We start from the raw sequence: 26,125 nt of genomic DNA on the forward strand, positions 1-26,125 counted from the left end.
GCTAAACTGGCAACGCACGCATCCGCGGCAACTTCTATCAACCCACGATTAACCAGTTAAGATAACCACCATACGTATCGAAGTTCAGCGGAATGTGCTGATATTATTTAATTCCTGTATAGCTTCCACATACATTTTCCTGTGGAGGGCTAAATTGTAGAGCTAAAGGTACAAGTCTAACCCGTATCGCTATAAAAAGAAATCAGAGGAAGCAATTTTCTTTACCCAAATAGAAAACGTTTGAACGGCTAAAGCTATGTATATATCCTTATCTTTTTTTTTTCTCAATGCTTAAGCTCACATATCGTAGTCATGGAACTGATGTTGTAATTAATTTCTTCTCAATTCAGTTTGAACCAAATGACTGGCTCCTTTGAACTAGTTTAGAGCTAAAGATAGCTACGATATTAATTCTGATCTTCGCAAAGTTTTATTTTGTGTATCGTCGTCATGGAACTGACACTGTTTGGGTTTGTTTTTGAGTCAATTGGAACAATATTGGCGTGTTGACTGGATCCTGCATTCCTACACGATCTCCACGCATCTTCCCAGAGAAAGAATGATTACCCTTGCCCTGGGATACATAATTCCTCCCGGCAGCCTTTGCGATTTCATTTTACGTGCGCGCATCTGTCATACATCAAGGTGGATTATGGGTAAAACTAACAAAAGGAACGTGGTAAGACTGCAGGTGTGGTATAAAAGCTCTAAAATAAATCCTACAAACCAGAAAGAGACGACAAGAAGACAAGAACAGGACAGACGTTGAGTCGGACGGTTGAAAACTGAAGCGACGTTGTTTTCTTTTTTTCCGTAGTGACTGCTGGTGTGATATTCGCCAAAGAAGAGTAGAAACAAGAGCAAAGGTCGATGAGTTCAGTCTATTTATTTTCCTTAGCAGATTTATCTTGATATCGACAACTGCACACGCACAGGTGCAAGCTAGGGACTCGGGGAATCAGACCAGACAGAGAGCTGTGTTGACTCAAACGTCGCTGCAAAATGGAGGGCATCAAAGTAGCGCTGGTCGCATTTCTGGTGGTAGTTTGCGAGGGATCGCCAGTCGAGGTAAGCATATGCGAGAGAAAGGTAGTTAGAAACTTAGTGTGGAAAATAATTTTCGTTTGAGCGTTTTTTAATATGAAAATATGCCCCTTTCTGGCAGCCTGCTGTCAGCTTGTTTTAATCTCGGAGGTTATTCTACCTGTAACCTCCTTGTTTTAACCGGACAACATTTGGAAAATAAACACCTAGCCATCAGTTAAACAACATATCATCTACCCGGGAACTCAGCGCTTTGAGGTGTTTTTGCTACATTTGTCAATTCTTCGTTAGACTTGTTTTTTGTTCAGGTTTGGTAACCAAAAGTTTTAGAGGATGTCTAACATGTATATCTTTTTTTCCCTTCTACAGAAAAGACAAGTACAAGTACAACTACCGAATAATCTGTTACAAAGTAAGTCCGCTGTTGTTGTTTTCCTGATTTTGTTCACTACGCAAAATCCATTCTTCACGTACACATTTAAGTGTGCATATATGCGTAAAGATTTTGGTATCTTCACTTGCGTCTACCTTTGCACATACTTTAAGGCATGCTTAAGGTGGGATTTCGTGCAGTGGTTGTATTCTCGTCTTAGATCTGACTCTACTTCATAATAAACGAGATAGAAGCTATAAGCAGCATTCGCTACATTTTTTAGGTACCTGAAAATGTATTTCCTTGGCGAAAAATGTCTTACCACTCGAATGATCAACGCAAGAGCATTTTGACGCGTACTTTCCATTGTCAGAATGTGTGTAGACTCAGGACAACCGCCTACACTAGAGCAAACACTTTTTACTGTACTGGCATTTATAATGGGAGTGCGCTTTGCCTAAGTATTGACTTTCCCTATTCGGCGCTTTTTCCGTATGTTCATAAATCATACGCTGTCGCTTGGGTCAACCACTGCATCTTTTAAACATAACTGAAAGCACGCGTAAAGGTATACGCGAGTGAAGAAACGCAATCTTTACGAAGGCTTTAAGGTGTGCGTAAAGGATAGATTTTGTGTAGTAAATTATAACTTTGTACGCCGTGTTGAAAACTGGCGATATTTAGACCTTACTGAATTCAACTGTTCTTCTGGATCCACTGCGTTCAATGTCTACCGCCTTCTTGGTCTGCCGTAAGCTGGCACAACAACATTTCAATTACAAGGATAACTAACCAACTAGCAAGCTAATCCATTAAAGTACAGTATACTGTGCAGATTGATACAGTGTTAACTATCGCTGTGTTACATCCCTGTATGTACTCCGGGTTGTTGTTTTTTTTTTGGGACGTTTTAGCGCATTCTGGTTACAGACGACGTCGCCGCTGTTGCTACTTTATACGGCTAAGTGCCCATATCCATAGTCATGTCAACGTGTTCTGGTAGCCAAGCCTACTTTAGCTGTAGCTGCCGAGTCTTTTTCGAGACTCGGCAGCTGAAATAAGTTTGGATACCAAGCTAATGTCAACACATACGTTCTGGCTGATTTCCCTGTTGTTCAGCCACCAAGTGTTCTGCGCTGTGTTTAGAGTTCAAAGGCTACAAATATATGACGCAATTTTCGCTGATGGCAGTAGTGTCTTTATGTATTGTCTGGAATTCTTAGAGCCAAATTTGCCAACACCTATATATAAACACACCTTGTCAGTGTATCCAGAACCGTGCTTTATCCAGAAATACACTCAAGCACGGTTTTGGAGAGTCCATGTTCATGGATACGCGGAGGCTATCCAGAACCGTGCCTGATCCTATAGCTAATCCTAACCCATTCGGTTCTGGACGCAATACAACACAGCCGGGACGTCCAACAATCCGTGACATATGCATTCATTGTAAATACAATATTTTCTGTACTTTAACCCAATGAGGTTTAAAATAATCTTGATTTTTAACCTCCCTGGTTAACCTTAGAATATATGGTTAGCCGTGTCAATGTCCGTACAGCATCCATGGCCAGACATAACCTTTGAAAGACAAGAACCTCCCCATGTGTTACGAAAGCCTTGTTTATGACTTCCCTGCCATTTCACGTGATACAAGGTTCAGACCTGTCAATCTTGCCTTTGCTAATAGCAGAATAGTAGACACTGGAGCCATGACTCGGGATTAAGAGACTAGCGAAGCGGGCCGCTCTAATGCCTAAGTTGTGCTTGCCTCCGCGGCGTTCCGTCACAGTAATTATAAAACAAACACTGTCCACTCGTCCTCGATAAGCTATGTACATGAGCGGGAGTTTGCAGTGTAAATTTCAGACCAGACGCAAACCGCCCTGTAGAAGAAACCGACCGGATCTTCTGGTCTTATGTCTCACACTGTCTTCGACACGTTGCTAAGATACGCACGCCCACACTTCTTAGAGTTTAAGTGATGAGCAAACTCAGGCGTGGTGACAGAAGATATCGTGTGTAAAATCTGAGTCCTGAACTTTTTATTTATCAGAACGGAAAGAGATGCAAACACACCAGGAATAATGGTGTCTAATGGCCGATGTATTGCCTATGTTGACAATGCTTAAATGCTTGTCAAATAATGCATCAGCTATTCACTGGACTGTGACTAGGAGCTATATTTGACCTATAGCTTCAATTTTCCATCAAAGATGAGGAGGCGTCTTTCTTTTCTTGGAAGCCCCGACATGGTGAAATTCAATCGTGTCTCATTTTCTAGGTGGTCTAGTTTTCATTCTGCACTAAATATAGTACTACATACGAGCATAACGAATGTGTTTAGCTTTATGATATGGTGATATAGTTTAGAATAAAAACACTAAAAACATGTACATCTATACTAAACGTCACATTGAGACACATACAAGTAACATATATGTGAAGATGTTTATTGAAGAGAAACACATTATATAGTGAAGTACGTTTAAACTCTTATTTCGACCAACACAAGAAATTGGACTTACCCAAATCTTAGACTGTACAACTCAAGTCTTTGTCAAGGAATGCACAATCCACCGCTTCTGTGACGTCACGTTATGCAGATGACACACGTGACTCGGCGAGCAGTGGATCATAGGTTGCAGAAAGTCTGTGGCGCCCCCCCGTCTAAGAGCTAATGACCTTTTAATTCTATCTCATTAGGCGGCAGTCTTTTGTCTGAGTACATCATGATGATCATGGACCAAATCTTACAAGTGAACGAAAATGAAGGTAGGACGACTTTGACACATTGATGATCATTCGTAACATTGTATAGAATGGGTTACTCAAAATGCCGTTTGCACAGTTGTTATATTACACAACAGTCATACGAGAATTGGCGTTTGGAGAATCGCATTGAATTGTGCTGGAAATATAATGTTACTTAAAATCACTTTTGATTGTACATATGTTGATATGCTCAATCTTCTATGTACACGTACTAACCACCACGATTTCTACCAATAGACCCAAATAACAAAGTGGACAATAATTAACTTCAAATTAAAAGCACATTCTTATCCCAAACTACATAGTCTTTGTAAGGTGTATTAGTCTCAGGGTACTACTATGTATGTTATGTAGCAATATATAGATGCCATATTTTGTACATTGTACAGTTGTTGTTCAATAAAGATTATTATGTTGTGTTTGCCCGTCCACAGGCATGGACCTGTTTGAGGGTGATATCAAGGGCGTTGATTGGGTAAGTTTGCGGTCTTTGCATTCACGTGACTATGACGTCAACATTATCCGCCATATTTGACGGTCAAACCTAAAAGTTGCCGGGTAAATTTTAACGTCACGTGATACACAAAATAATATGCCCACATGCTTATACAGTGACGTCATAACCAAACATCATTTTGTAAATGCTCTCGCATGATCTTCAACTTCAAGTTCAATTGTCCCTATTTGAATCATTAACAAGTAATTAAGACTTTCGATCTATCTATCTCTGCTTCTATCTACTACTTTTCAATCAGAGGTTGGACCTGTTTCGGGCGTTTTAGGGCGTTTTTCGGGCGATTATCGTTTTTTTATTATCTTTTCTTAGTTTAAACTGGCCTATAAACCCGACGAAAAGAAGAATAAAAGAAAGCCTGACAAAACCCAAAACGTCCAAACCAAGCCCAACTTCTGCTTGGAGAGTTTCTATCTACCTACCACTCATCATATGTCTCCAATAACTGTCTTCTCCGAATGAAATCTGCTCACTAATCTTCATGCTACTTCTCCTCTGTTCTAACAACGCTCACTTGTTAGGAGAGAACCACACATAGGAATCGCGTAAGTACTGAGCTGGGGGTCTATACGTGGGACAATGTTGATATCACACCCGGGACGGAAGTTTTGTTTTCGGTCACGTTAATTGATAGTTTGTGTGTTTGTGTCGAGTCCGCACTGGGACATGGGAAATCGATTCATTTGTTCTTAATACGATTGTATGAGTAACAATCCATTGTGTGATGTAACTCAATCGTATATTTCCCCTTGATCATACAGCACAGTTCCAAAACATTCACCGATAACCAGTACAATACCGGAAGCCTAAAATCTTCGATTTCCTGTTTGAACATGTAATATGACCTATCCATTAACTACTAAGTGCTTTTCTACTTACGCGTGTATTAATAAACACAAGTCTTCTTGGAACACATCCTGAATCTGTATGAGACCAGACGTAACCCAGTACTCAGAAACCACCGCGTACGCACACGCCTTGTTGCTAGGCCTACGTAGGTACTCTGAAATCTCACCAAATATTGAATGATGTGTGCGTGGCTCCAAAGAGGTATTAAAAAGATTCTTATTAATCTAGCCATTCTAATCAGACCTGTTATTACCTTCGCCAAGAAGGTTATGTTTTCAGGGGCGTTCGTGTATGTGTGTGTCTGTCTGTCTGTCTGTAAACACGATAACTTGAGAAGGCCTTGATGGATTGTCTTGATACTTGGTAGGTGGGTAGGTCTTGATGAGACCTCAAAATGATTAGATTTTGGACCCCCTAGCGGCTTGTTATGGTACTGCAGCTGAACTTCCGGTTTTGATATCTCATGATCTAGACATGCTATGGTGATGAAATTTAGATGGTAGGTAGCTCTTGTGCTGGGGAAGAAGTGACGTGAGTTTAGGCCCCCTAGCGGCTTGCTCTGGAACTGCAGCGATATATTCTTGAAAATATTCAAAAAGGGATAACTCAAGAACCGGTTGACGGATCGTCGTGATTTTTGGTATGTAGCTAGCTTACGTGCTGCTCAATATAATTATGTGACAATTATGCAAATATGGATGTAATTTGTATAATTTATGGGGAAATTCTATAAATCAGCTGTATTCCATGATAGGACAATTAAAGCTTGTGACATTGGTAATTGACAACGAAAGAAACACAGGAAAATATTGATTATGTTAATAATGACCTAATTTGCATAATTAATGAGAAAATTTTATAATTATGTAATGATAACTGCCTGGAATTTCATACTTGTGGTATTTGAAAGTTAAATTGAGGTGAACATCATTAAACATAATTTATTCAAATCAGGACCTCATTTGCATAATTTATGAGGAAATGCTAGAATGCATTGTTTGTTAGTATAAGACTGTTTTTTGGTTGAGATTATGATAAAATGATATAATTCATGAAAATTAGGTTCCTATTTCTTAAATCAGGGGGGAATAATCTAATGTATAATTTGTCAGTCATAAAGATTAACATCATTTGGCGAAGGTATGAGATCGGGGAACTCTAGTTATTGCTTGCTATACTTTCTTGGAATGGCGCCTAAAGAAACATACTGTAGTACCTCTTGTTAATGCTAGGTGATTTTTGGCCATCTCTGCTATCAATGATAATAAAACATCAACTTTATTCCCCAGACTACGAGGAATGCTATCCGTGACAGGACTAAGATCTGGCAGACCAGGGAGGTGCCGTACATCATAGACCCCTCAGTCTGTGAGTACCGAGTCCACACTGGACGTGTATCTGTATCTGTATCTGTATGGATGTCTTGCTTAATCATCAAAAATGAGATTAGTGCTACTTGCGAGATTAGTGCAACTTGTTATGCTGTGTTACTAAAAGGATAAACGATATAAGAAACGATAGTCCGATAATAGCTTTGGAATACATGGAGAGAGAGAGAGAGAGACAGAGAGAGAGAGAGAGAGACAGACAGACAGAGAGAGAGACAGACAGACAGACAGACAGACAGACAGACAGACAGACAGAGATAGAATGGTTTTATTTACACGCAATTTTTGCAACCTTTAAAAAGTACACTTAGCTTACAGTTGTCACAAATAAGCAGCTATGTCGGTTTACAGTAGCTGAATTGAATTGTGACATAGCATAGAAGCATATGTACGTTACAACAATAAAATTATCTCAGATAAATTTGTATATTCTTATAAAAACTCTTCTTAGGATTGCATTGTGATGAAATTAGACTTATTACATCGTCTACTAGTAGACCTTTCTTTTAGTAAGACTCTGTGTCTTGTCCTTTAGCTCCCGAGGCGCAGGCAGCCATCCAGGAGGCTATCCAGGAGTTCCACTCCAAGACGTGTCTGAGGTTCAGACAGAGAACCACGGAGACAGACTACATCCTCTTCAAGAAAATCGGCGGGTGGGTATGAATGGGCTACGTGACACTGTATAAAACTCGATATTTAAGCATACCGGTATAGGCCGTAAACCATCCGTAAACGCCACGTTATGTAGATAGCACACGTGATCAAGTTTGTGGCGCCCCCCGTCACTCATAGCTTCTGTAATGCCTCTTGCATACAAGTCTGGTTCCGTATCCAAGATTCTTACTTCGCCCAATGTGACCGAATGTTTTTGTCTTTACTGAGCCTGCCTGTACGCTGAAAAACACAAAATTTTACAATTTTACATTATAGAACGATATAGTTTTATATGTTGTCTTTGCATCTCGGACTGCTCAACCGCTATGCTGTAATGTTATTCGTATAGAACTTGTATTCGTCTCTGTCAGTTATACTTTCTTTCTTTGTCGAGGCTAATACACTGTAGTAGCAAACGCTAGAGTTGCACGAAATTGTGCCCTGTACCTCCGTGAATAGTTTCATCATGTTGGAAAGTCACTGAGTAAAGAGACCCTTTTTTCACAACCTGTCGGCTGTGAATAAACCACTTGGTTGTGTAAAAAGAGTCTCTTTACTCTGCGCCCTGTACCTTTTCATGTTGAGAAATAGATTTTAAAAATGTTGCTTCTGTCCGTAGCTGCTGGTCTAACGTTGGCCGGACGGGCGGAATGCAGGAGTTGTCTGTGGGGGACGGGTGCGAGTTTAAGGGCACGGTGGCTCACGAGATGATGCACGCTCTGGGCTTCTGGCACGAGCAGTCGCGGACGGACAGGGACAACTACATCAACGTCATGTGGCAGAACATTCAGGACGGTGGGTACTGTTTATCTGTTTATTAATAACTTTATTCGCAAAATCATGCCCGAAGGCTAATTGCTTTTACAATCAAGTATAATACTCATCACACAGTAACAGGAGACAGGTAACAACTGTCTGGAAAAAAAAACTTCTACTTCTACTACTACGCTATCTATTGTGGGGTTCGACTTCTTCTTTGAAGGCAGTGGATAATGAATAGTCCCACATTCTGCATAATTAGTGGGTTTTGTGATCTTAGTAGAAATGCAGTTTTTTGGTGATCTTCTAAATGACAAAAGGATGGAGAAATTGTTGTAACTGTCTGAAATAATCTGTTTCTTTCGGTCTCATAGTGAGGACACTGGCTAACAAAATGTAGAATTCACCACAAGTACAAACATACAAGTGGAAGGGAGGACAAAACAGGTGCATTGACACCTTTACAAGTTGTCCTCCCAAACACAACAATATAAATACAGTGCAATACAAATTACAAAGTCGAACAATTGTTGACATGAAATACAAATTCCTACAATAACATACAATAGTCATTAAAATACAATACAATGAATACACTGCCATAAAATATCATTCATTATATACATTATATACTGTGTGAGGACATCCCGTTACTCATATCGTACTGTCAGTGTTTCTAACACTGCATGAAAGGTAGTATTTTCCAATTTCGATAAAAGCCAAGTAAGTATGGTTTGGCATTTGATGATTAATGTAACCATTGTAAGACTTAATTGACATGAATTGCTATTGTTGTTGAGGCAAACATTCCCAGACGTACCTGCCAGATTGACCTAGGACACAATCCCACAATAGCTAGAATAACACAGGGAGTTAGATAAAGTCACGTCAATGTTTAATGTACAACGATTGTCACGGGTACAATGTATGGCAAATGATAAGGTTACTAGTTGGCATGCGTCTATCATAATGCTACATATATGGTCAACCGTTACTGTATCTGACAGAGTGGTATATAGATATACAGGGCTCACTCCACAAAAGGTTGATGTGCCAATAGCGGCTAACACACTACCACATAAAAGTAACGTTAACCATTACCAAACTTACCTCCTTATACCCCCACGCCCCAGAGGAATACAACTTCATCTTTGACAAATTACCCACAATGCACCACATTGCGCATGCTCAGTCTTATTTGTGAACGTCCTTATATACCTACGTTGTGTCCATGCACCCCCAGGGAAGGAGCACAACTTCAACAAGTACTCTCAGGACCAGGTGGACACCCTGGGCATGCCCTACGACTACGGCTCCATCATGCACTACTCGCAGTACGCCTTCTCCAAGAACGGCCAGCCCACCATCACCCCCAAACAGTCCACCCCTGACGCCCTCGGCCAGAGGAACGGGCTCAGCGACACGGACGTGCAGAAGATCCAGCTGCTCTACAGCTGCTCAGGAGGTCAGTGTTTTGGCGACGCCTAAGAGGCGGAGCCTATTATACGTTTAGGGCATTCTCAACCTTCCCTTGGATCCAGTAGCCCCGCCCACCTCCGTCAAACCGTAGAAATGCAAAATATTTGACGGACATGCAGCCGCTCTCCCATTGGTCGAACCGCTAATTGCCATTCTCTCATTGGTTGAACTGATGATTATGATGGACAACAAAGTCCTACTTTTAATAGGAGTTCAGAGCAGGGAAGATACATGTAGTGATGTCGTTCAAGGATGAAGTGGCTAAAGTGCTGTATCTGAAACAGGTGTGTTTGTTGAAAGGAAATGCCCTCTGGTACATTGTACCTGTATCCGGTTTTGTTACGAGCAGAAGACCATATTTAAATGGATCTAAACTATAGCTAAACTTCACCTAAACGAATCTACATTTCTCTTCTGACAGGTTCTTCTGGCTCGGGAACAACCGGCACTGCGGCCCCTACCGTTACCCCCAACAACTGGTCCAGCTGGTCCAGTTGGAGCGAGTGTAGCCTGGACTGTCAGAAGACCCGCCAGCGTTTCTGCACCGACGCAAACAACGTCGGTTGTGTGGGAGACTCCACTGAGGTGGCGCAGTGCCCACTGCCTTGCTCTCGTGAGTACGGCCCTGTAGACTTTGATACTTTACTACTCCAATAGCTTTCATGCATATACAAAATACTGGTGAAATGGCCAAGTGGGTAGAGTATTCGCCCAGCATTCGGTAGGTCCTGAGTTCGTTCCCCGGCCGAGTCATACCAAAGGCTTTAAAAACTTTTTCTGCTTAGAACTCAACATATAGCAAAGGACAGTCTTCTGGATATGTTTTTTTTTTTTCATTTTAATTTATAAAACCCTGAACAGGAAAGTCTGATGACTATTGCTTCTTTCCCCTGTGTTGTAGCCGTGACAGCTATCGGCTGCTGGGTGGACAACCTGAGTTCCCCTCCGGTACCTTCCATGGAGAACTCTGATGCTAGCCTGGCCGACAACTACAGAACCCGCACCAGCGCTATCAGGAAATGCGCCGACGTCGCTAATGCACGTGGCTACCAGGTACGTCCAACCATGTGGAGAGAGGAGTTCTGGCAATGTTTCGCAGATAGTGGCCCTTTCTTAGGTAGTAGTAGCCGTAATAGTCGTAGTAGTAGTAGTAGTAATAGTTGTACTAGTAGTAGCATCAGTAGTAGTAGTAGAATCAGTAGTTGTAGTAGAAGAAGTAGTAGTAGAAGAAGTAGTAGTAGCATCAGTAGTTATAGTACTAGCAGCAGCAGCAGCAGCAGCAGCAGTAGTAGTGGTGGTGGTAGTACATGTAGTAGTAGTAGTAGCATCAGTAGTTGTAGTACTAGCAATAGTAGTAGAAGTAATAGCAGCAGAGCAGCAGCAGCAGTAGTAGTAGTAGCCGTAGTTGTAGAAGTAGTACCTGCAAACCATACAACGAAGAGGTGCTAATATTCATCTCGATAATATCCATGGTTGTGGTTCCAGGTGTTCGCGATCGGTGACAACGGCAAGTGTTACTCCAGCTCCACCGCCCACACCACGTACATGTCCCTCGGTCCGTCCGGCGGCTGCAGCGCGAACGGCAGGGGAGGAACCAACGCCATCAACGCCTATTCGTTCTCTTCAGGTCCGTACTTTGGAGTGTCACCAATGCTTTGTTTTTACATCGAATGAAAGACCTTTAATGTACGTTTATGCTGTTACAAGCTTAGTACAGGTCATGATGATAAGCTATTTCCAATTCGAGATACTTGTACATTAATTTTGTCCCACCTTCTGTACTTCTGTGTATAGAGCATTTTCGATTGTCTATAATTGCCTTGTAACTTTTTTATTGTTCTGTACAAGTAGCGGTGTGTATAAAAGTTGCATCACTTGAATTCGTAATCACTTTGTCCTGTTCATGTATTTTTTTTGTAATCTCCAAGTAGATCTTTGGTGGCCGCAATACAGTATATTAATACGTCAAATGGTAACTTTGGTGGCCAATTTGATTTTCCCTTGCTCCCCGAATGAATTTGCTTGGAGATTATGTTTTATGTATTACGGATGAAAGAGAAATTTTATCTTTCTGCTCTAGGATCGATCGACGGGCAGTGGGGTGAGTGGGGACCGTGGGGCACGTGCACCAAGTCCTGTGGCGTCGGCACTCAGCACCGCTACCGGCAGTGCAACAACCCGATCCCTGCGAACGGCGGAGCCGACTGCCAAGGGAACAATTTTGAAGTGCAGTTCTGCAACACTGATGAGTGCCCAGGTAAGCCTTTACGTTCTATTTTAGGCAGCCAAAGCGATTTCAGGGCAGCAAAACTGGATTTTCAAACTCCATTTTCTCAACTTTCATTTTCAATGTAATAAGTTGAATCATATACGTCTATGAAGGTTTGCCATCTAGGTAATTTTTTTGGCGTAAGTAAAATCAACCCTTTTTCGTAGCATAAAATGCAATGTCGCTGATAGCAAACGTTTTGCTCGTTTCATATCGTCTGCCAAGGTTCTAGCTATTTTTTGTGGTACCAAAGTAAAGGGACTCCTCGCATAGCTTGTTTCTAGACTACTTCAAACGCTTCGAGTATGCCTGATGATGAAAATGTGCAGATTTTCTCACCCTGGCTATTTTTGCTAGTTTTGCGGCCCTAAAATTGCATTGGATGCCTTATAAACAGCTGAACACTGACCTAGATCTGTCAGTAAACGGGTACCTCGTAGCCACTGTCACTATGGGGAATAATCACGTTCTATTAAAGTCCACGCGTCTGTGGCCACGTACTCTTACAGTGTACAATTTATCACACCTGTTTACGTACAAGGTACCATTATTTACAGCTCTCTGCACAGTGAGTGTAACTTGTATAATCGCCTTCCGGGCAACAGAGATTACAACAGATCAACATCATAATGTTTGACGTTGTTTGCGCCATGGCGTGCCAAGGAGGTCATGCTTAATCACACGAAGCTTTGTTCTTAAACGGCCGGTGTTTGTGCCCTTTGCTAGGGGCTAAAAGCATGTTATTTTTCACGGCAGTCACAGTACACGTGCCGGTCTGGAAAGGCATGATTGAACGCGTGATCGCTGACCCGACAATTAATTTGAACTATATCAAACGAATCGCATAGACTATCGCACATGTAAACCAAAATGTATTTGCTTGCACCTAAGACCCCTCCAAAGCTGCTTGCATCAGAAAAAAAACATCGCAATGGTTAATAGTCAGAGTCGAGAGGGTTATATTTTAGCCTCCACGTACACAACGTAGGTTCGAAAACAATAAAATTTAGCCAAATACCAAGAATAATATTATTGAGGCTGTGTCTTGGCTAGGATCGACTCCATGTGTTTACACACATGAAAATCACTACATGGCCCTCCCGTTGATCGAAACTAGAGGTGATTCAAGCCAACGTGAGGAAAACGCTACTTGAGTCGCATTTTGATAGTTCTGTTTACACAAGGCAAATGTGTCCCGAGTCGACTCAGCTAAGTATACTTGCAAGTATTTTGGTGGTTGAAAAGAAGATACCAAATGACCAGGCAGTTACCATTTGCCAGACAGTTGTCGTTATTTGCCATAGGAACTGGCGTAAAAAGATACCAGTACAAAAAAGAAAGCCATATAAAAGGTTACAAAAAACACGTCAAAAATCAGTCGAAGTCTAAAACTTGTGCTTGGAAAGAAGTCGACAGCGCGCAAGTTGTAGTTGCCTCAGAAAACGAGTAGGTAAAACGTGTCTTCATGTAGACTCTGGCCTGCTTTACACATAACTTTTTCAAGTCAACTAGAACTCAAGACGACTTGAGCTAGTCGACTTGAGAGAAAATCTCTCTGTGTAGAGAGAAATAATTCAACTCAAGTCGCATTCTAATAAAGACGACTTGAGTCGTATCCAAACCAGACTTAAGTCGGCCAGCGGGGTGCCGAGTCCGCTAGCTTCGCGTGTGTAAACGGGCGAAGTCGACTTGAGTGTCTCTGCGTAGTAGTCAGACAAGACCGAGCCACCAAGTTGACTTGGGGGGAGGGTGGCACAACGGGAGTGCCAAGTTGCTTTGCAGCCTCGTGTGTGAACAGAAATTTTTCAAGTCAACTTCGCTGAGTCGACTTAGAAATGGTGTGTGTAAAGCGGGCCTCTATATCGCCCTTTTAGCCAACCCCGTGTGCGGTCCGTCCGACCGGGTGGGCCCGAGCGGGGAGATCAGGCTTACCACGTTCCCCGCCCCGTACGAACCCTTCCTGAACTGCCGGTACAACATTGACGGCCAGGGGCTGCCCATCACCCTGGAGTTCCTGGACCTGGACATCGAGTACGCCTCCAGATGTGTTTACGACTACCTCAAGGTAAAACGCCAGAAATAACAAGTTCATCAACTACTAAGTGCTTTTCTACTCACGCATGTATTAATAAACACTTGTCTTCTTGGAACACATTCCGAATCTGTATGAGACCAGACGTAACCCAGTACTAAGAAACCAACGCCTTGTTGCTATGCATAGTTTTTTTTACGTAGCTATTCTGTAATCTGAACAAACATTCGATGCTCAAAAGATCTAAATTGTCTTTGTTGGGCTTGAATTCTTTTTCCCAGAGTAGTGGAAGACGACAGGTCCTCCGTTTTGCTGTAATGAGTGCGTTTTGTGGGGAGAGGAGTTTTCTTTTTGTCAGCAATTGTTGAAAAATTGAGATTGGATTTTTTGGCTTCTTATGAAAGCCCCCTAGTCCGTGGGTATAGAATTCAAAATTTACAATAAGCGTCTATCCTACGTACAATTATCTACGTTCTATTATCCTCCATGCTGTCCATGGTACTGAAAAGGCCATCAGTGCTTTCAACAGAAAACACATGTTAATGTCATGTTACTGTAGTTCTACTGAGTTAGGTACTGCAATGTAACGCGTGTTCGTCACGTTTGTTAATAGTAAGTACTGCCACATACTTCCTCAAATACTGACTGCTAAGGCCACACCAAGTAAATTTTATGGATGACGTCCTTTGGAGACCCTAAATCTAATGCGAGAGGGCGAAAAAAAACAAGAAGGGCCCTAAAAAACAAGATGCCTAGATTAGAAATATACTAAGAGACGAAAAATGTTAGGACACAAATCGAATGAGGCGACACAGTGTAATAAGCAAGAAGTCTTTTATTCATCATCAAAACAGCAATAAATCAGGTGGAACAGCAGTTGTCGTCCTGTCCTGTTTTCGCGTTACGGGTTTCACGTCAATCTGACGATTTGCAGCACTGTCGTGACTCTTTGGTCATAGTAACGGGAAGCGGAATTTCTTGTTTTTTTTCTAGGAACAGGCCAAAATCAATGCGCGCGCGGACGTCATCCATAAAATTTACTTGGTGTGGCCTAAGCAGAGAAAGCAGTATGTTTAAAGTCTCGGCCAGGGATCGAACTCATGACCTATTGAATGCAAGGCGAACCCATGTCGCCAGTGCAACGGTCATTACCTGGGTAACCTGGCATTCATCGTCATTGGTACTGACAAAAATGCACGTGAGGGTTCCTAATCTTCCCATCATGCTCTTGTGTACGCCTCCAGGTGTATGACGGGACGTCTGAGTCTGACGTCATGCTGGGGAACATCTGCGGCACCACGTCACCGGGCACCATTACGTCATCAGGGGACAAGCTCTTCCTCCTCTTCAAGAGTGACGACTCGACCAGCGGCCGCGGCTACAGGATCAGATACACCGTCGCAACCCCAACACAGGGTAGGTAACCAGGATCTCATTCATTGTTAAATTAGCACTGCTAAGTGGTGTTTTGACTCGTAATTGGTGGATGTTTAGATTCAATTAATAGATAGTATGCACTACTACTACCACTACTACTACTACTACTACTACTACTACTACTACTACTACTACTACTACAACTACTACTACCACTACTACTACTTCTACTACTAATAATACTACATGTACTAAAACTATTACTACTACTACTACTACTACTACTACTACTTAAGTACCAGTCAGCTTCGAGGTCTTGAGTGTGTTTCTTTCAAAACAGCACCAACGACCACCACGCCGAAGCCGACCACCACGCCTCGGCCAACCACTACAACGCGTCCGACCACTACACCTCGCCCTACAACGCAGACTACCACTACACCTAAGCCTACAACCACTCCTCGCCCTACAACCCAGACCACCACTACGCCTCGCCCTACAACCCAGACCACCACCACCCCTCGCCCCACCACACAGACTACAACCACCCCTCAGCCTGCCACGACTCCAAGGCCGGTCGTCACTACCACAACCACCACCCCCGCTCCAGTCACCAACCCCACCACTTATGGTGAGCGATCATTATGAATACTTTAAGACGAAAACAACAAAAAGTACTGAATGTTGAAGTACCAGAATAATGAACTACTATTATTTTATCTTCAAACATCTTGAATGAGCTCTATGCCTATATCAATGGTTTATTTTGCATTAAAACACAACAACACTGTCCCAAAAATGGCAGCCAGAGGCTGAATTGACATTGGGGCATCACATTATTAGTATAAAACGTCATATTAAGCGATTAAAATAGAGATAAACCATTACATAAAATGTATATAAAATATTGTCAACGACGTTTCAAGTGCAAATTAATATCGTAGCAGATAACAAAACAGACGGACACTGGTAACACTAAAATAAGTCTTAGGTTAAAAAAAGTGACAGTGTTACATATTAAGCAGGCGGATCATGAAAGGAATGGCACTATTCTGATAACGATCAGTTCTGCTGCGAGGAGTGTTCATGCCTAGAAGTGGCCAATTGAGCGACAGCGTTAAAAAAAATAATAAATGAATGACGTGGTCTGAGCAAGTTAAATGTCAATGTTTTATGATATAAAAAGGTATGAATATTGCAACGCGTCCTGTCTCATCTTGGACGATTCTTCTACCTCTTGGTAGGCCTCCAATGAATAGCACCATGCCTAGATGCACTTCTGATGTTTTATTCCCTAAGTCCCTTGACTGACGTCTCTTCGTCTACGAGAGCATCTTGAGATCATGCCTGTTGTGTATGCATGTTAGTCTACGTTAGTCCATGTGATAAAGCTCCTAAATAGCATCTCATGTTAGAAATGTGTTTGTAATGAAGAAACGTGACGACAGTGTTGGGTTTTTCCTGCTTCCATAGTTGACGACTGTCAGAACCTGAGCCCCCTGTGTGGGGCCAACCCCGGCTGGCCTACCTTCGACTCCTGTAGCACCGACTACGTCAGGGACAACTGCCCACAGTTCTGCGGACTGTGCAGTAAGTACTAACTGTGTTTAAGTATATAACCATCAAACAGTCATGAATTCAAATACCTGAGTTATCAGCAAAGGATTGAGGTGTTCAAAAATTCGTTTTTTCCCTCGAACTATCGTAGAGTGGAACCAAGTACAGTTGGGGCATCATCACTAGATATTTGTATACAACTTAGAGTTAGATGTGCAAAGGTTGGGTGTAACAGGTCGTTGGTTGTAATCATGGAGGTAGAATTCTACCTCCATGGTGTAATATAGCTAGCTGTCGCCACTATGTTACATATATCCATATTTTCCAGCATGTGACAACAGACCCTGCTATAACGGCGGCCACCGTGGAGGGAACCCAAACAACTACGGAGAGAACACGTGTGACTGTAACTGTGTGGACAACTGGAGCGGCCCAACGTGCCAAGGTAGTGCCGTGCCCTTCAAATTTAACTGAAAAGTCAGAAAACATAATCAACCGTTTTGGTATAAAAGGAATGTTGAGCTGACAATTGTGACAATTTTTGTCAAACTGAGAGTCATTGTATCCTGTCTCGTCTCTTTTTCTTTACAGTTTGCAACCTGCAGTGTTTGAACGGAGGTGTTCTGGACCGGTCCAGCTGTACCTGTCTCTGTCCACACGGCTTTGACGGGGAAACCTGCGCTGGTAAATCTGCTTTCTTTTCATGGATAAAGCACTGAAAAAAAGAAACTGCATGACGTGCTATATAAGAAACTTTAAACTGTTCTCCAGCTAAAAAGTTACTGAAATGTCAAATGAAAACTCAATCACTCGATCTTCCTTGTTATGATCACGTCGTTTTGCTCACTTGTGACGTCAGCGATGGGTAAAAGTTGATCGGAAGTCGGTATCGCCCCCCGTCACGGTTGAGAGAAGGTTGGAGAGGACGAATGTGCTCATGCATATCAAAGATCGCCCTTGCATACGTGTAAATATATAATTAGCTTTGCCAGAAGGGTATGTTTTTGGTAGCATTTGTATGTACTAGTGTTTGTATGTGGTTTAGCATGATACGAAGTTTTTAATGGGTTGTCATGAAACTTGGTAGGTTGGTAGGTCTTGACGAGACTTCAAATTTATTATATTCTGGGTCTCCCTAGCGGCATGGTATGGTACTGCAGTACTTCCGGTTTTGATATCCCGCGAACTAGTTCTACATGTCGTTCCATGCAGAAACTTGCCGGGACAGCAGCGAGCTGTGCGGAGCGAACCCCGGCTGGCCAAGTGTGGACTCCTGCGTGCACAGCTACGTGCGGGACAACTGCCACGCCATGTGTGGTGTCTGCAGTACGTCAGCTTCGTCATTCACGTGATTAACCACCGCCATACTGGTGTTCAAATTTGCACTTTTGCGAATCACAGCTTGCTTCATACTGGTGTTCATTTGCATTTTGGGGAATCATATTTTTTAACGATTCTGCACCATCCACGAGTCTACCCTACATCTTATAAGGGTTAAACTGGAAGTCAAATTTCTGTGGTAGGTCAATCTGTTGACTTATCTTCATGTCTGTATCTTTTTCTTTCCAGATCTCGCACCCACACCTGCGCCAACTGGAGGTAGGAAACACGATGTTTGATGATGATATATCTGCATAGCTCTGGCTTGTTTCACACGTGCTTTTGTGACGTGTTGTCTGTCGTTTTTGGTTTGGGCTTTGTTTTCTTTTTGCCTCGCATCGCCTGAAGAAGCCTAAGCAAATCATCTCACTTCACGAATGTGTGCCTATATCATGCATTTAGTGCAGTGTCTGATTGAAGACAATATCTCAATATTATTATCGTCTCTTGTTCCAGCTGCCTGTCAGAACAAGAGTCCCCTGTGCGGCGCCAACCCCGGCTGGCCCACCACCGAGTCATGCAGGACCGACTATGTCCGGGAGAACTGCCCACAATTCTGCGGACTGTGCTGTGAGTACTCCTTTCCCCATATAAAGATATTGGTTGGATTTTTGTACGCTATTCCCCTTTGCTTGTATTTCGTGCTATCGGCGATCTACTTTGTTTCTTGCTTCATATTTCGTTCAATTTCGTTCCCAGTATCGTTCATTTTCGCTCCATTCCGCACTTTTTGTACACCCATTAAACTGCTCTTCTTTTTCACAAAGGGTCGATTAGACCTTTGATCGTTTGTACTTGAAGGTAGATGGAGAAAGGATGAATAAAACCCTTAAGATGATAGGAAAATACGTTCGAGCGGTTCTGTGAAATTTTTGGTCTTCTTACCCACTTCTTCAGCCTGTGGGAAGACCTGTGCTAATGGCGGGACCGTGGCTGGCAATCCCGACAATTATCTGGAGCACACGTGCGACTGTAACTGTGCGGGGCTGTGGAGCGGGGAACTTTGTGACGGTAGGAAAGACACGATGGTTTCTAACAAAGCACCATCGGTGTGACCTATCCGTTAAGAGCAAGCTACAAAACGTGTAAAGTCATGAAATTGTGGTAGTGAAACAAATTTATGGCAAGTTATATCGTCGTTGCAGCACATATTGACACATCAGTTTTCCTAGTTCCCGAAAAGTAGCGTTATCATCTGGTGTAAGAAATAGCACTGCACGAAATCCTACCTTTATTAAGTTAAAGGTAGGTAGACATACCTTAAAGCATGCGTAAAGGTATACGCGAGTGAAGAAACGAAACACTTACGTATACGCATACTTTAACGTGTGCGTTAAGATAAGAATGGATTTTCTGTAGTGCAAAAAGAAAGTTATTATGAATAGATAGAAAGAACGACACATTGATACCTTATAAGTTAAGTACTTTAGATGTTGTAGTAGATATTATTTTACATGTTGAACCTTTGTTTCACGAACAGAGTGCAATGTCCAGTGCCTGAATGGCGGAGTCTTGGACCGTTCTACCTGTACCTGCAGCTGTCCACCGGGCTTCAGCGGAGAGAAATGTGAAGGTAATTATAAGCCGCCTCGTTCAGCCCCGAACAGCAGCCCAACAGCTTACAGCATCGCTGCTGCTGTGTTTAGCCCCAAATAGCAGTCCAACAGCTTACAGCATCGCTGCTGCTGTGTTCAGCCCAGAATAGCAGCCCAACAGCTTACAGGATCGCTGCTGCCTTGTTCAGCCCCGAACAGCAGCCCAACAGCTTACAGCATCGCTGCTGCCTTGTTCAGCCCCGAACAGCAGTCCAACAGCTTACAGCATCGCTGCTGCCTTGTTCAGCCCCAAACAGCAGCCCAACAGCTTACAGCATCGCTGCTGCCTTGTTCAGCCCCGAACAGCAGCCCAACAGCTTACAGCATCGCTGCTGCTGCCTTGTTCAGCCCCGAACAGCAGCCCAACAGCTTACAGCATCGCTGCTGCTATGTTAAGCTGCCATCAGCGTTTGATATGCAGCTTTTAATTGGCATTCACGATGCTGAATACATCTCTTGGCGCATACACGATATGGATATGGGGGAAGGGGGTATTGAGTGCCGTCAGAATCCTTCAACTTTCTGAACGATAGCCGTGCAGCTTTTAGTTGCGAAGGCGGCTTAGCTATGTCCGGAGGAAGGCTCGGAAGCTGGTATCATTCTCAACTTTCTGCTCTGCTCCAAGCTTTCCAAGCTGTCAAGCCTCTGCTGTGCGTGTGTGTGCGCAGTAACCTCGCCTGTGTGGCCTGCTTGCCCCTTTCTTCGAGTGCACAAATCCAGCCAATTGTCTCACGTTGGTGACCCCTCTGTCTCTTTATCCCCATCCTACCTCAGGTAAACGGGCAGACGACAGTACTGCAGGTTGGTTACCATCATTTCATGTCTTCCTTGACTATACTTACGTCATCCCATTCTCATTTTACCACTCCGATCTCCCCAACCCCGAGCAGTCATGTTTCCTTTACTTCCGTGACGGAAGTATTGTGTTCGGTCGCGTTAAATGATAGTTTATGTGTTTGTGTCGAGTCCGCACTGGAACCTATTGAGCCATATGAGGTCTAGTTTCACTGGAGTATTGGGGTCGTGAACTCGGTTAACCCTTTGGGTCATGATGTGTCTTGTGGATGGCAATAAATGTGTGAGGTCGAAATGTGTGAGGTTGACTGATGGTGCAATCGTGGGAGGAAGCTCGTATTAGTAGTGATATACTAGTAGTATTATGTGATGCAACTCAATTGGGTATTTCCTAGATTGATCATACAATATAATACAGTTCCAAAACATTCATGAATGCCCAATACAATCATGTCTGAAATCTCAGCTTTTTTTTTATATTTGCGTTCTATCATTCTGGTCAGACTGCTCCCAAACTTCAGAAAACATAATTCTGTCTCGCTCCCTCTCTTCCGGCAGAGTCGTGTCAGAACGTGAGCCCCCTGTGCGGCCGGAGCCCCGGCTGGCCGTACGTGTCCCAGTGCTCCACAGACTACGTCAAGGAGAACTGCCAACAGTTCTGCGGAGTGTGCAGTAAGTATCTGTGGACATTTAGTTTAGTCAAAGTCAGTTTCCCGCAGCAGATGATGCATACATGTAGGTTGGCGCCAATCTCCGGTTGAATAGCCTTTGCAGTTGTGAAATCACTACAGCAGGCAGTGTTGTGTGTTAACTACAGTACTCATAATTTCCATAATGCTGAGTACCTAGCAGTATGTACCATTTTAAAGTCGTTGGTATGACTCAGCCGGGGATCGAATTCACGACCTCCCAAATGCAAGGCGAACACTCTACCCACTTGGTCATTGTACCGGTATTTGTAAACATTGGTTACTTCGAATTTAGAAAGTCAAGTACATGTGTATGGGGTTGTCCGTTCATTACCTATAGGTTGTTAGAATTCTTCGTGCTTTTCTGAATATTAACCCGTGATGCTCCTACAGGCTGCAGTGCGACTCCATGTGCTAACGGCGGGACCCGCGGCGGGAACCCGGACAACTACGGCGCCAACACCTGCGACTGTAACTGTGCCGGCCTGTGGAGCGGACCAACCTGCCAAGGTACATCCTCCTTCAGTTCTAAAGCCATCAGACAGTACTTTTAACATCTATCTTTATTGACTGATTCTTAGCTTGAGCTTCAACAATATGTAACCTAGAGGTCCCGGGTTCGAGTCCTGACATGCCACCGATCTTGTGCCCTTGGGAAAGGCACTTTACTCGACTTTCCTCACTTCGCTCAGGTGAAAATGAGTATTGTCCTGTCATGTATTTGTCCCCTGTGTTGGTGGCGGCATTAATATAAGTTGAAAAAACTTGAGTGTGCCGTCACCACGTCTGGTGATTACATGTTTGAATAAAAAAAAACAATATGTAATATGTATGACGTTACATTTATCAATATAAAATAGAGTGGATTCATTCCTCAAGCTAACCGACATCTACGACAATCGTCCCTCTGTAATATAACTGGGCCGCATCGTTCCTGTTTAAAACTTTTATTCTGACCGCTGACTAGTTACATTGATCTAGTACAATCTACATAATACGCCATTTTGTTTCCCAGAATGCAACGTGCAGTGTGCTAATGGCGGCGTGTTGGACCGGTCCACCTGCACGTGTCAGTGTGCGGATGGGTTTGACGGGGAAACTTGCACCGGTAAGTGTCAAATGATGATGGTACCAGAAAGGTAACATTTGCCAAGCAACTACATAATGTTTACCTTCACACGGTCTAGCCTAACAAACTAGACCCTTAATCTCCGAGAAATCAGCGTCCCCTCGCAGCTCTGAGCCACGGGAGAGCGCTTAGCTACGGCCCGAGTAAAGTGGCGGCGCGTCCACGGTCGATGTCCTTGGTACTGAAATGAAGGGGGGGGGGTGTCACTGCTATGTGTGCTCAAGGCCATTTTGGTGATGAGTGCGTGCGACGGGCCGTAGCCTGGAAGCCATCCGATTTGTTATGGTCTCCTTACGCTCTCTGGACCAAACAATCAGTGGGGTCATGTGGCGTAGCGGCAGAGTGCGCGACTCGTGTTCGAGTCCTGACATGCCACCGATCTTGTGCCCTTGGGAAAGGCACTTTACACGAATTTCCTCACTTAGCTCAGGTGTAAATGAGTATTGTCCTGTCATGTATTTGTCCCCTGTGTTGGTGGCGGCATTAATATATTATATAAAATTGAAAAAACTTGAGTGTGTCGTCACCACGTCTGGTGATTACATGTTGGAATAAAGAAAAATCTATTGTAAGGAGCCTATTGCAAATCGGATGGCACCCAGGCTAGCTGAGCCGTTAGTACACAGGGGAAAGAGCGGTAGCACTAGCAGTGTCCCGAGATGGTTTGACAAACTTGAGCCCGCTTGAACCGTTGAAGTTTTGGGCAAAAGTTAACGTTAACCCCTGAGTGTTGTCCCTCTCTCATGTAAGAAAAGGTTGACCCTCCATCGTGCACAATACCAAAACTTGAGTGAAGAGACTCTTTTTACACAACCAAGTCTTTTATTCAGCCGACGTTTCGGTGACCGTCTGTCACCTTCCTCAGGGCATTTCTGACTGGTGAATAAAAGAATTGGTTGTGTAAAAAGAGTCTCTTCACTCAGTGTCTTACCAACCTGATGAAATTATTCACTGAAATACCTAAACCTATTTAGGTTTTAACACGAATAAGAGGTAAGATTTTCTTTTTCTTTTGTCCAATCAGAGTCCTGCCAGGACAGCAGCGACTTGTGTGGTGCAAACCCCGGATGGCCGACCTCTGACCTCTGTGCTATCGATTACGTCAGAGACAACTGTCACGCTTTCTGTGGCATCTGTGGTGAGTATATCACATCATATCATATATCATATTTTATATATCATATTTTATATATCATATATATCATATATATCCTATATATCATATATATCCTATATATCATATATATCCTATATATCATATATATCATATATATCATATATATCATATATATCATATATATCATATATATCATATATATCATATATATCATATATATCATATATATCATATATATCATATATATCATATATATCATATATATCATATATATCATATATATCATATATATCATATATATCATATATATCATATATATCATATATATCATATATATCATATATATCATATATATCATATATATCATATACAATGTATCATATATCATATAACATTATATCATACTACTACCCTCTCCGGAACTCCGGCCAGTGCTGACTTGATAAGAAGATGGGTGCAATATACATGTTATGAAAATTTTGTACGCCACTTTCTAGTAGACATTAGTATTTTTATTGTTAAGGCTAATAATGATATACCCCAGCTTTGCATGATGTCAAAAATACCGACATCTTCCATTTTCACATCCTCAGTGCCTTGAAGAAGATGGGTCCAGATGGAAGGAGAGATTCGCCAACCGGCCGAGACATCTGTGGACTAGAATACCTTAGACTTGCACGTGTGCGTTTGTGTTATTTTACAAATTATATCTTCTGGCCCTTTGTCATATCTAGTCAGGTCATTGCCCTACGCTTTTTACCCCCAAGTATTTTATCAAATGAGCTGAAAATTAAACAGATCCCCAAGAATGTACCTATACATCTAGATATCTCATATATTTTCCTTTGAGAATTTATTCATCATCATTTTGAGGTGTAAGTTCTACTCGTGAATGAGGAACTTTCAGCATGTTTGCCTCCAGATCACGTTGTCAGGAGGTAATATAACGTTATGGTTTGAGAAATAAAGTGCAGAACAAGACCATTAAACTGATAACGTACAAATAACAGGACTTCTCTTCCCTTTCTTCGACTTTTTCCACCAATAAATGTAGTTTGAAGCAGCACCATGCGTTGTCTGGTGATATTAAGGCACCATATCACACTGTGAGCCTACGATGACCGGTTTTAATTATGTTTACCGAAGGAAAACATTGTTTTTGCTCAATTTCTTCTTCCTCTTCTTCTTCTGTTCCAAACACTAACCTTTGACCTGGCCAATGGCCTCTTTTGTTGACGTCTGTCACCATAGTAACTGGTGTTGGGTTACATAATGTTGCAATTTCATAGTAGGCATTTAGGCTCCTGTCACCATATATATGTACATGTATGTGAATGTGTTTGAGTAAAAATTAACAGAGCAGACCATATCCGAAGGTAAACATCATGCATTTGCTTTGCAAATGTGACTTTTCTAGTAATCAATTGTTTTAAGTGTATTTAATTGTGTTGAAAACAAGTGGTAAACAGGTAAACATGTTTCTTTTCAAGTATCATTTGTAGAATACAAGGGTTGTTCAAAATAGTTTCGGCTACACCTGGAAAAAAGAGACGAAACTCTCATTTTGGGGTATAACCTTATACTATGACGTCTTAAGTCACTGCTCACAGAAATGCAAATTTTGATATTCAGCAATTATCACGTGGCGCCCCTTAAAAATGAGCAGGTGATAGCAAAATCACAAAATGGACGCAACAGAAGCTCATGCTGTGATCAAGTATCTCGATAAAAAGGGGATGTTTCCCAAGGAAATCCATGAAGACGCGGTCAAGACACTTGATGATGACTCCCCTCCTTATTCAACTGTCAAGAAGTGGGTTGCCAACTTCAAGGAGAGCACGAAAGGTGAATTTAAGGTCGGGAGGCCTATACTCGCCAAGCAGAGGTTTGGGCTATTTTTAGCGTGTCTTTAGACTTTTTTTATCGGGGTTTCTCTTTTGCACTGGAATTTTTTTCACCCAACCAAAAAAAAAAAACACGCCAACCGCTGCTTGGAGAGTATGGGAGGCCCCCAAATCAGCCACCACGACAATCAAGTTGAGGAGATCCATCGCATAGTTATGAATGACAGACTTGTGCCTGTCCGATTCTGTGGGCGAGTTGTGGCTCAGTTCACAATGTGTTGTCGGACACGCTTTTGGGAGAGGCCGAGAACTTTTTGACTCGTAAGTACCCAATTCAGGCTTTGACATCAATGTGCTTGCTTCTCACCCTTTCAAACCTTCAATAAACATTCTATTCATTCATTCTTCATTCATATTTAATTGAAAGACATAATGTTGATTGTTTTTAAGATACACCCGATACAACTGAACAGTAGATATGGAAACATTCCAAATACAGGCATGTA

The 26,125-nt window shown here is 42.6% G+C and overlaps 1 protein-coding gene across 1 annotated transcript; it reads left to right on the forward strand.

Annotated features, from left to right (window-relative positions):
• Window positions 1–731: 731 nt before the first annotated feature.
• Window positions 732–24,835, forward strand: LOC109485440. The gene is made up of 29 exons (XM_019789046.1): window positions 732–1,068; window positions 1,414–1,456; window positions 4,124–4,192; window positions 4,627–4,667; window positions 6,845–6,923; window positions 7,479–7,596; window positions 8,217–8,392; window positions 9,600–9,821; window positions 10,257–10,448; window positions 10,737–10,888; window positions 11,321–11,462; window positions 11,916–12,092; window positions 13,979–14,169; window positions 15,381–15,552; window positions 15,854–16,144; window positions 16,987–17,103; window positions 17,399–17,515; window positions 17,662–17,754; window positions 18,283–18,404; window positions 18,594–18,669; window positions 18,907–19,020; window positions 19,348–19,461; window positions 19,931–20,023; window positions 20,820–20,846; window positions 21,399–21,544; window positions 21,923–22,039; window positions 22,545–22,637; window positions 23,683–23,796; window positions 24,369–24,835. The coding sequence occupies exons 1-29, from the start codon at window positions 1,003–1,005 to the stop codon at window positions 24,444–24,446; spliced, it is 3,552 nt and encodes a 1,183-aa protein (XP_019644605.1). The 5' UTR covers window positions 732–1,002; the 3' UTR covers window positions 24,447–24,835.
• Window positions 24,836–26,125: the final 1,290 nt, after the last annotated feature.

This window comes from Branchiostoma belcheri, unplaced genomic scaffold, assembly GCF_001625305.1.
Source record: "Branchiostoma belcheri isolate BF01 breed outbred unplaced genomic scaffold, Haploidv18h27 scaffold76, whole genome shotgun sequence".
Lineage (NCBI taxonomy): Eukaryota > Metazoa > Chordata > Leptocardii > Amphioxiformes > Branchiostomatidae > Branchiostoma > Branchiostoma belcheri.

Bases quoted from the DNA above. Each gene is read 5' to 3' on its own strand.
- LOC109485440 (XM_019789046.1), top strand. From the start codon at position 1,003: ATGGAGGGCATCAAAGTAGCGCTGGTCGCATTTCTGGTGGTAGTTTGC. The intron at 9,822-10,256 runs GTCAGTGTTTTG...CTCTTCTGACAG, and splicing joins GCTCTACAGCTGCTCAGGAG to GTTCTTCTGGCTCGGGAACA. The intron at 10,889-11,320 runs GTACGTCCAACC...TTGTGGTTCCAG, and splicing joins CTAATGCACGTGGCTACCAG to GTGTTCGCGATCGGTGACAA.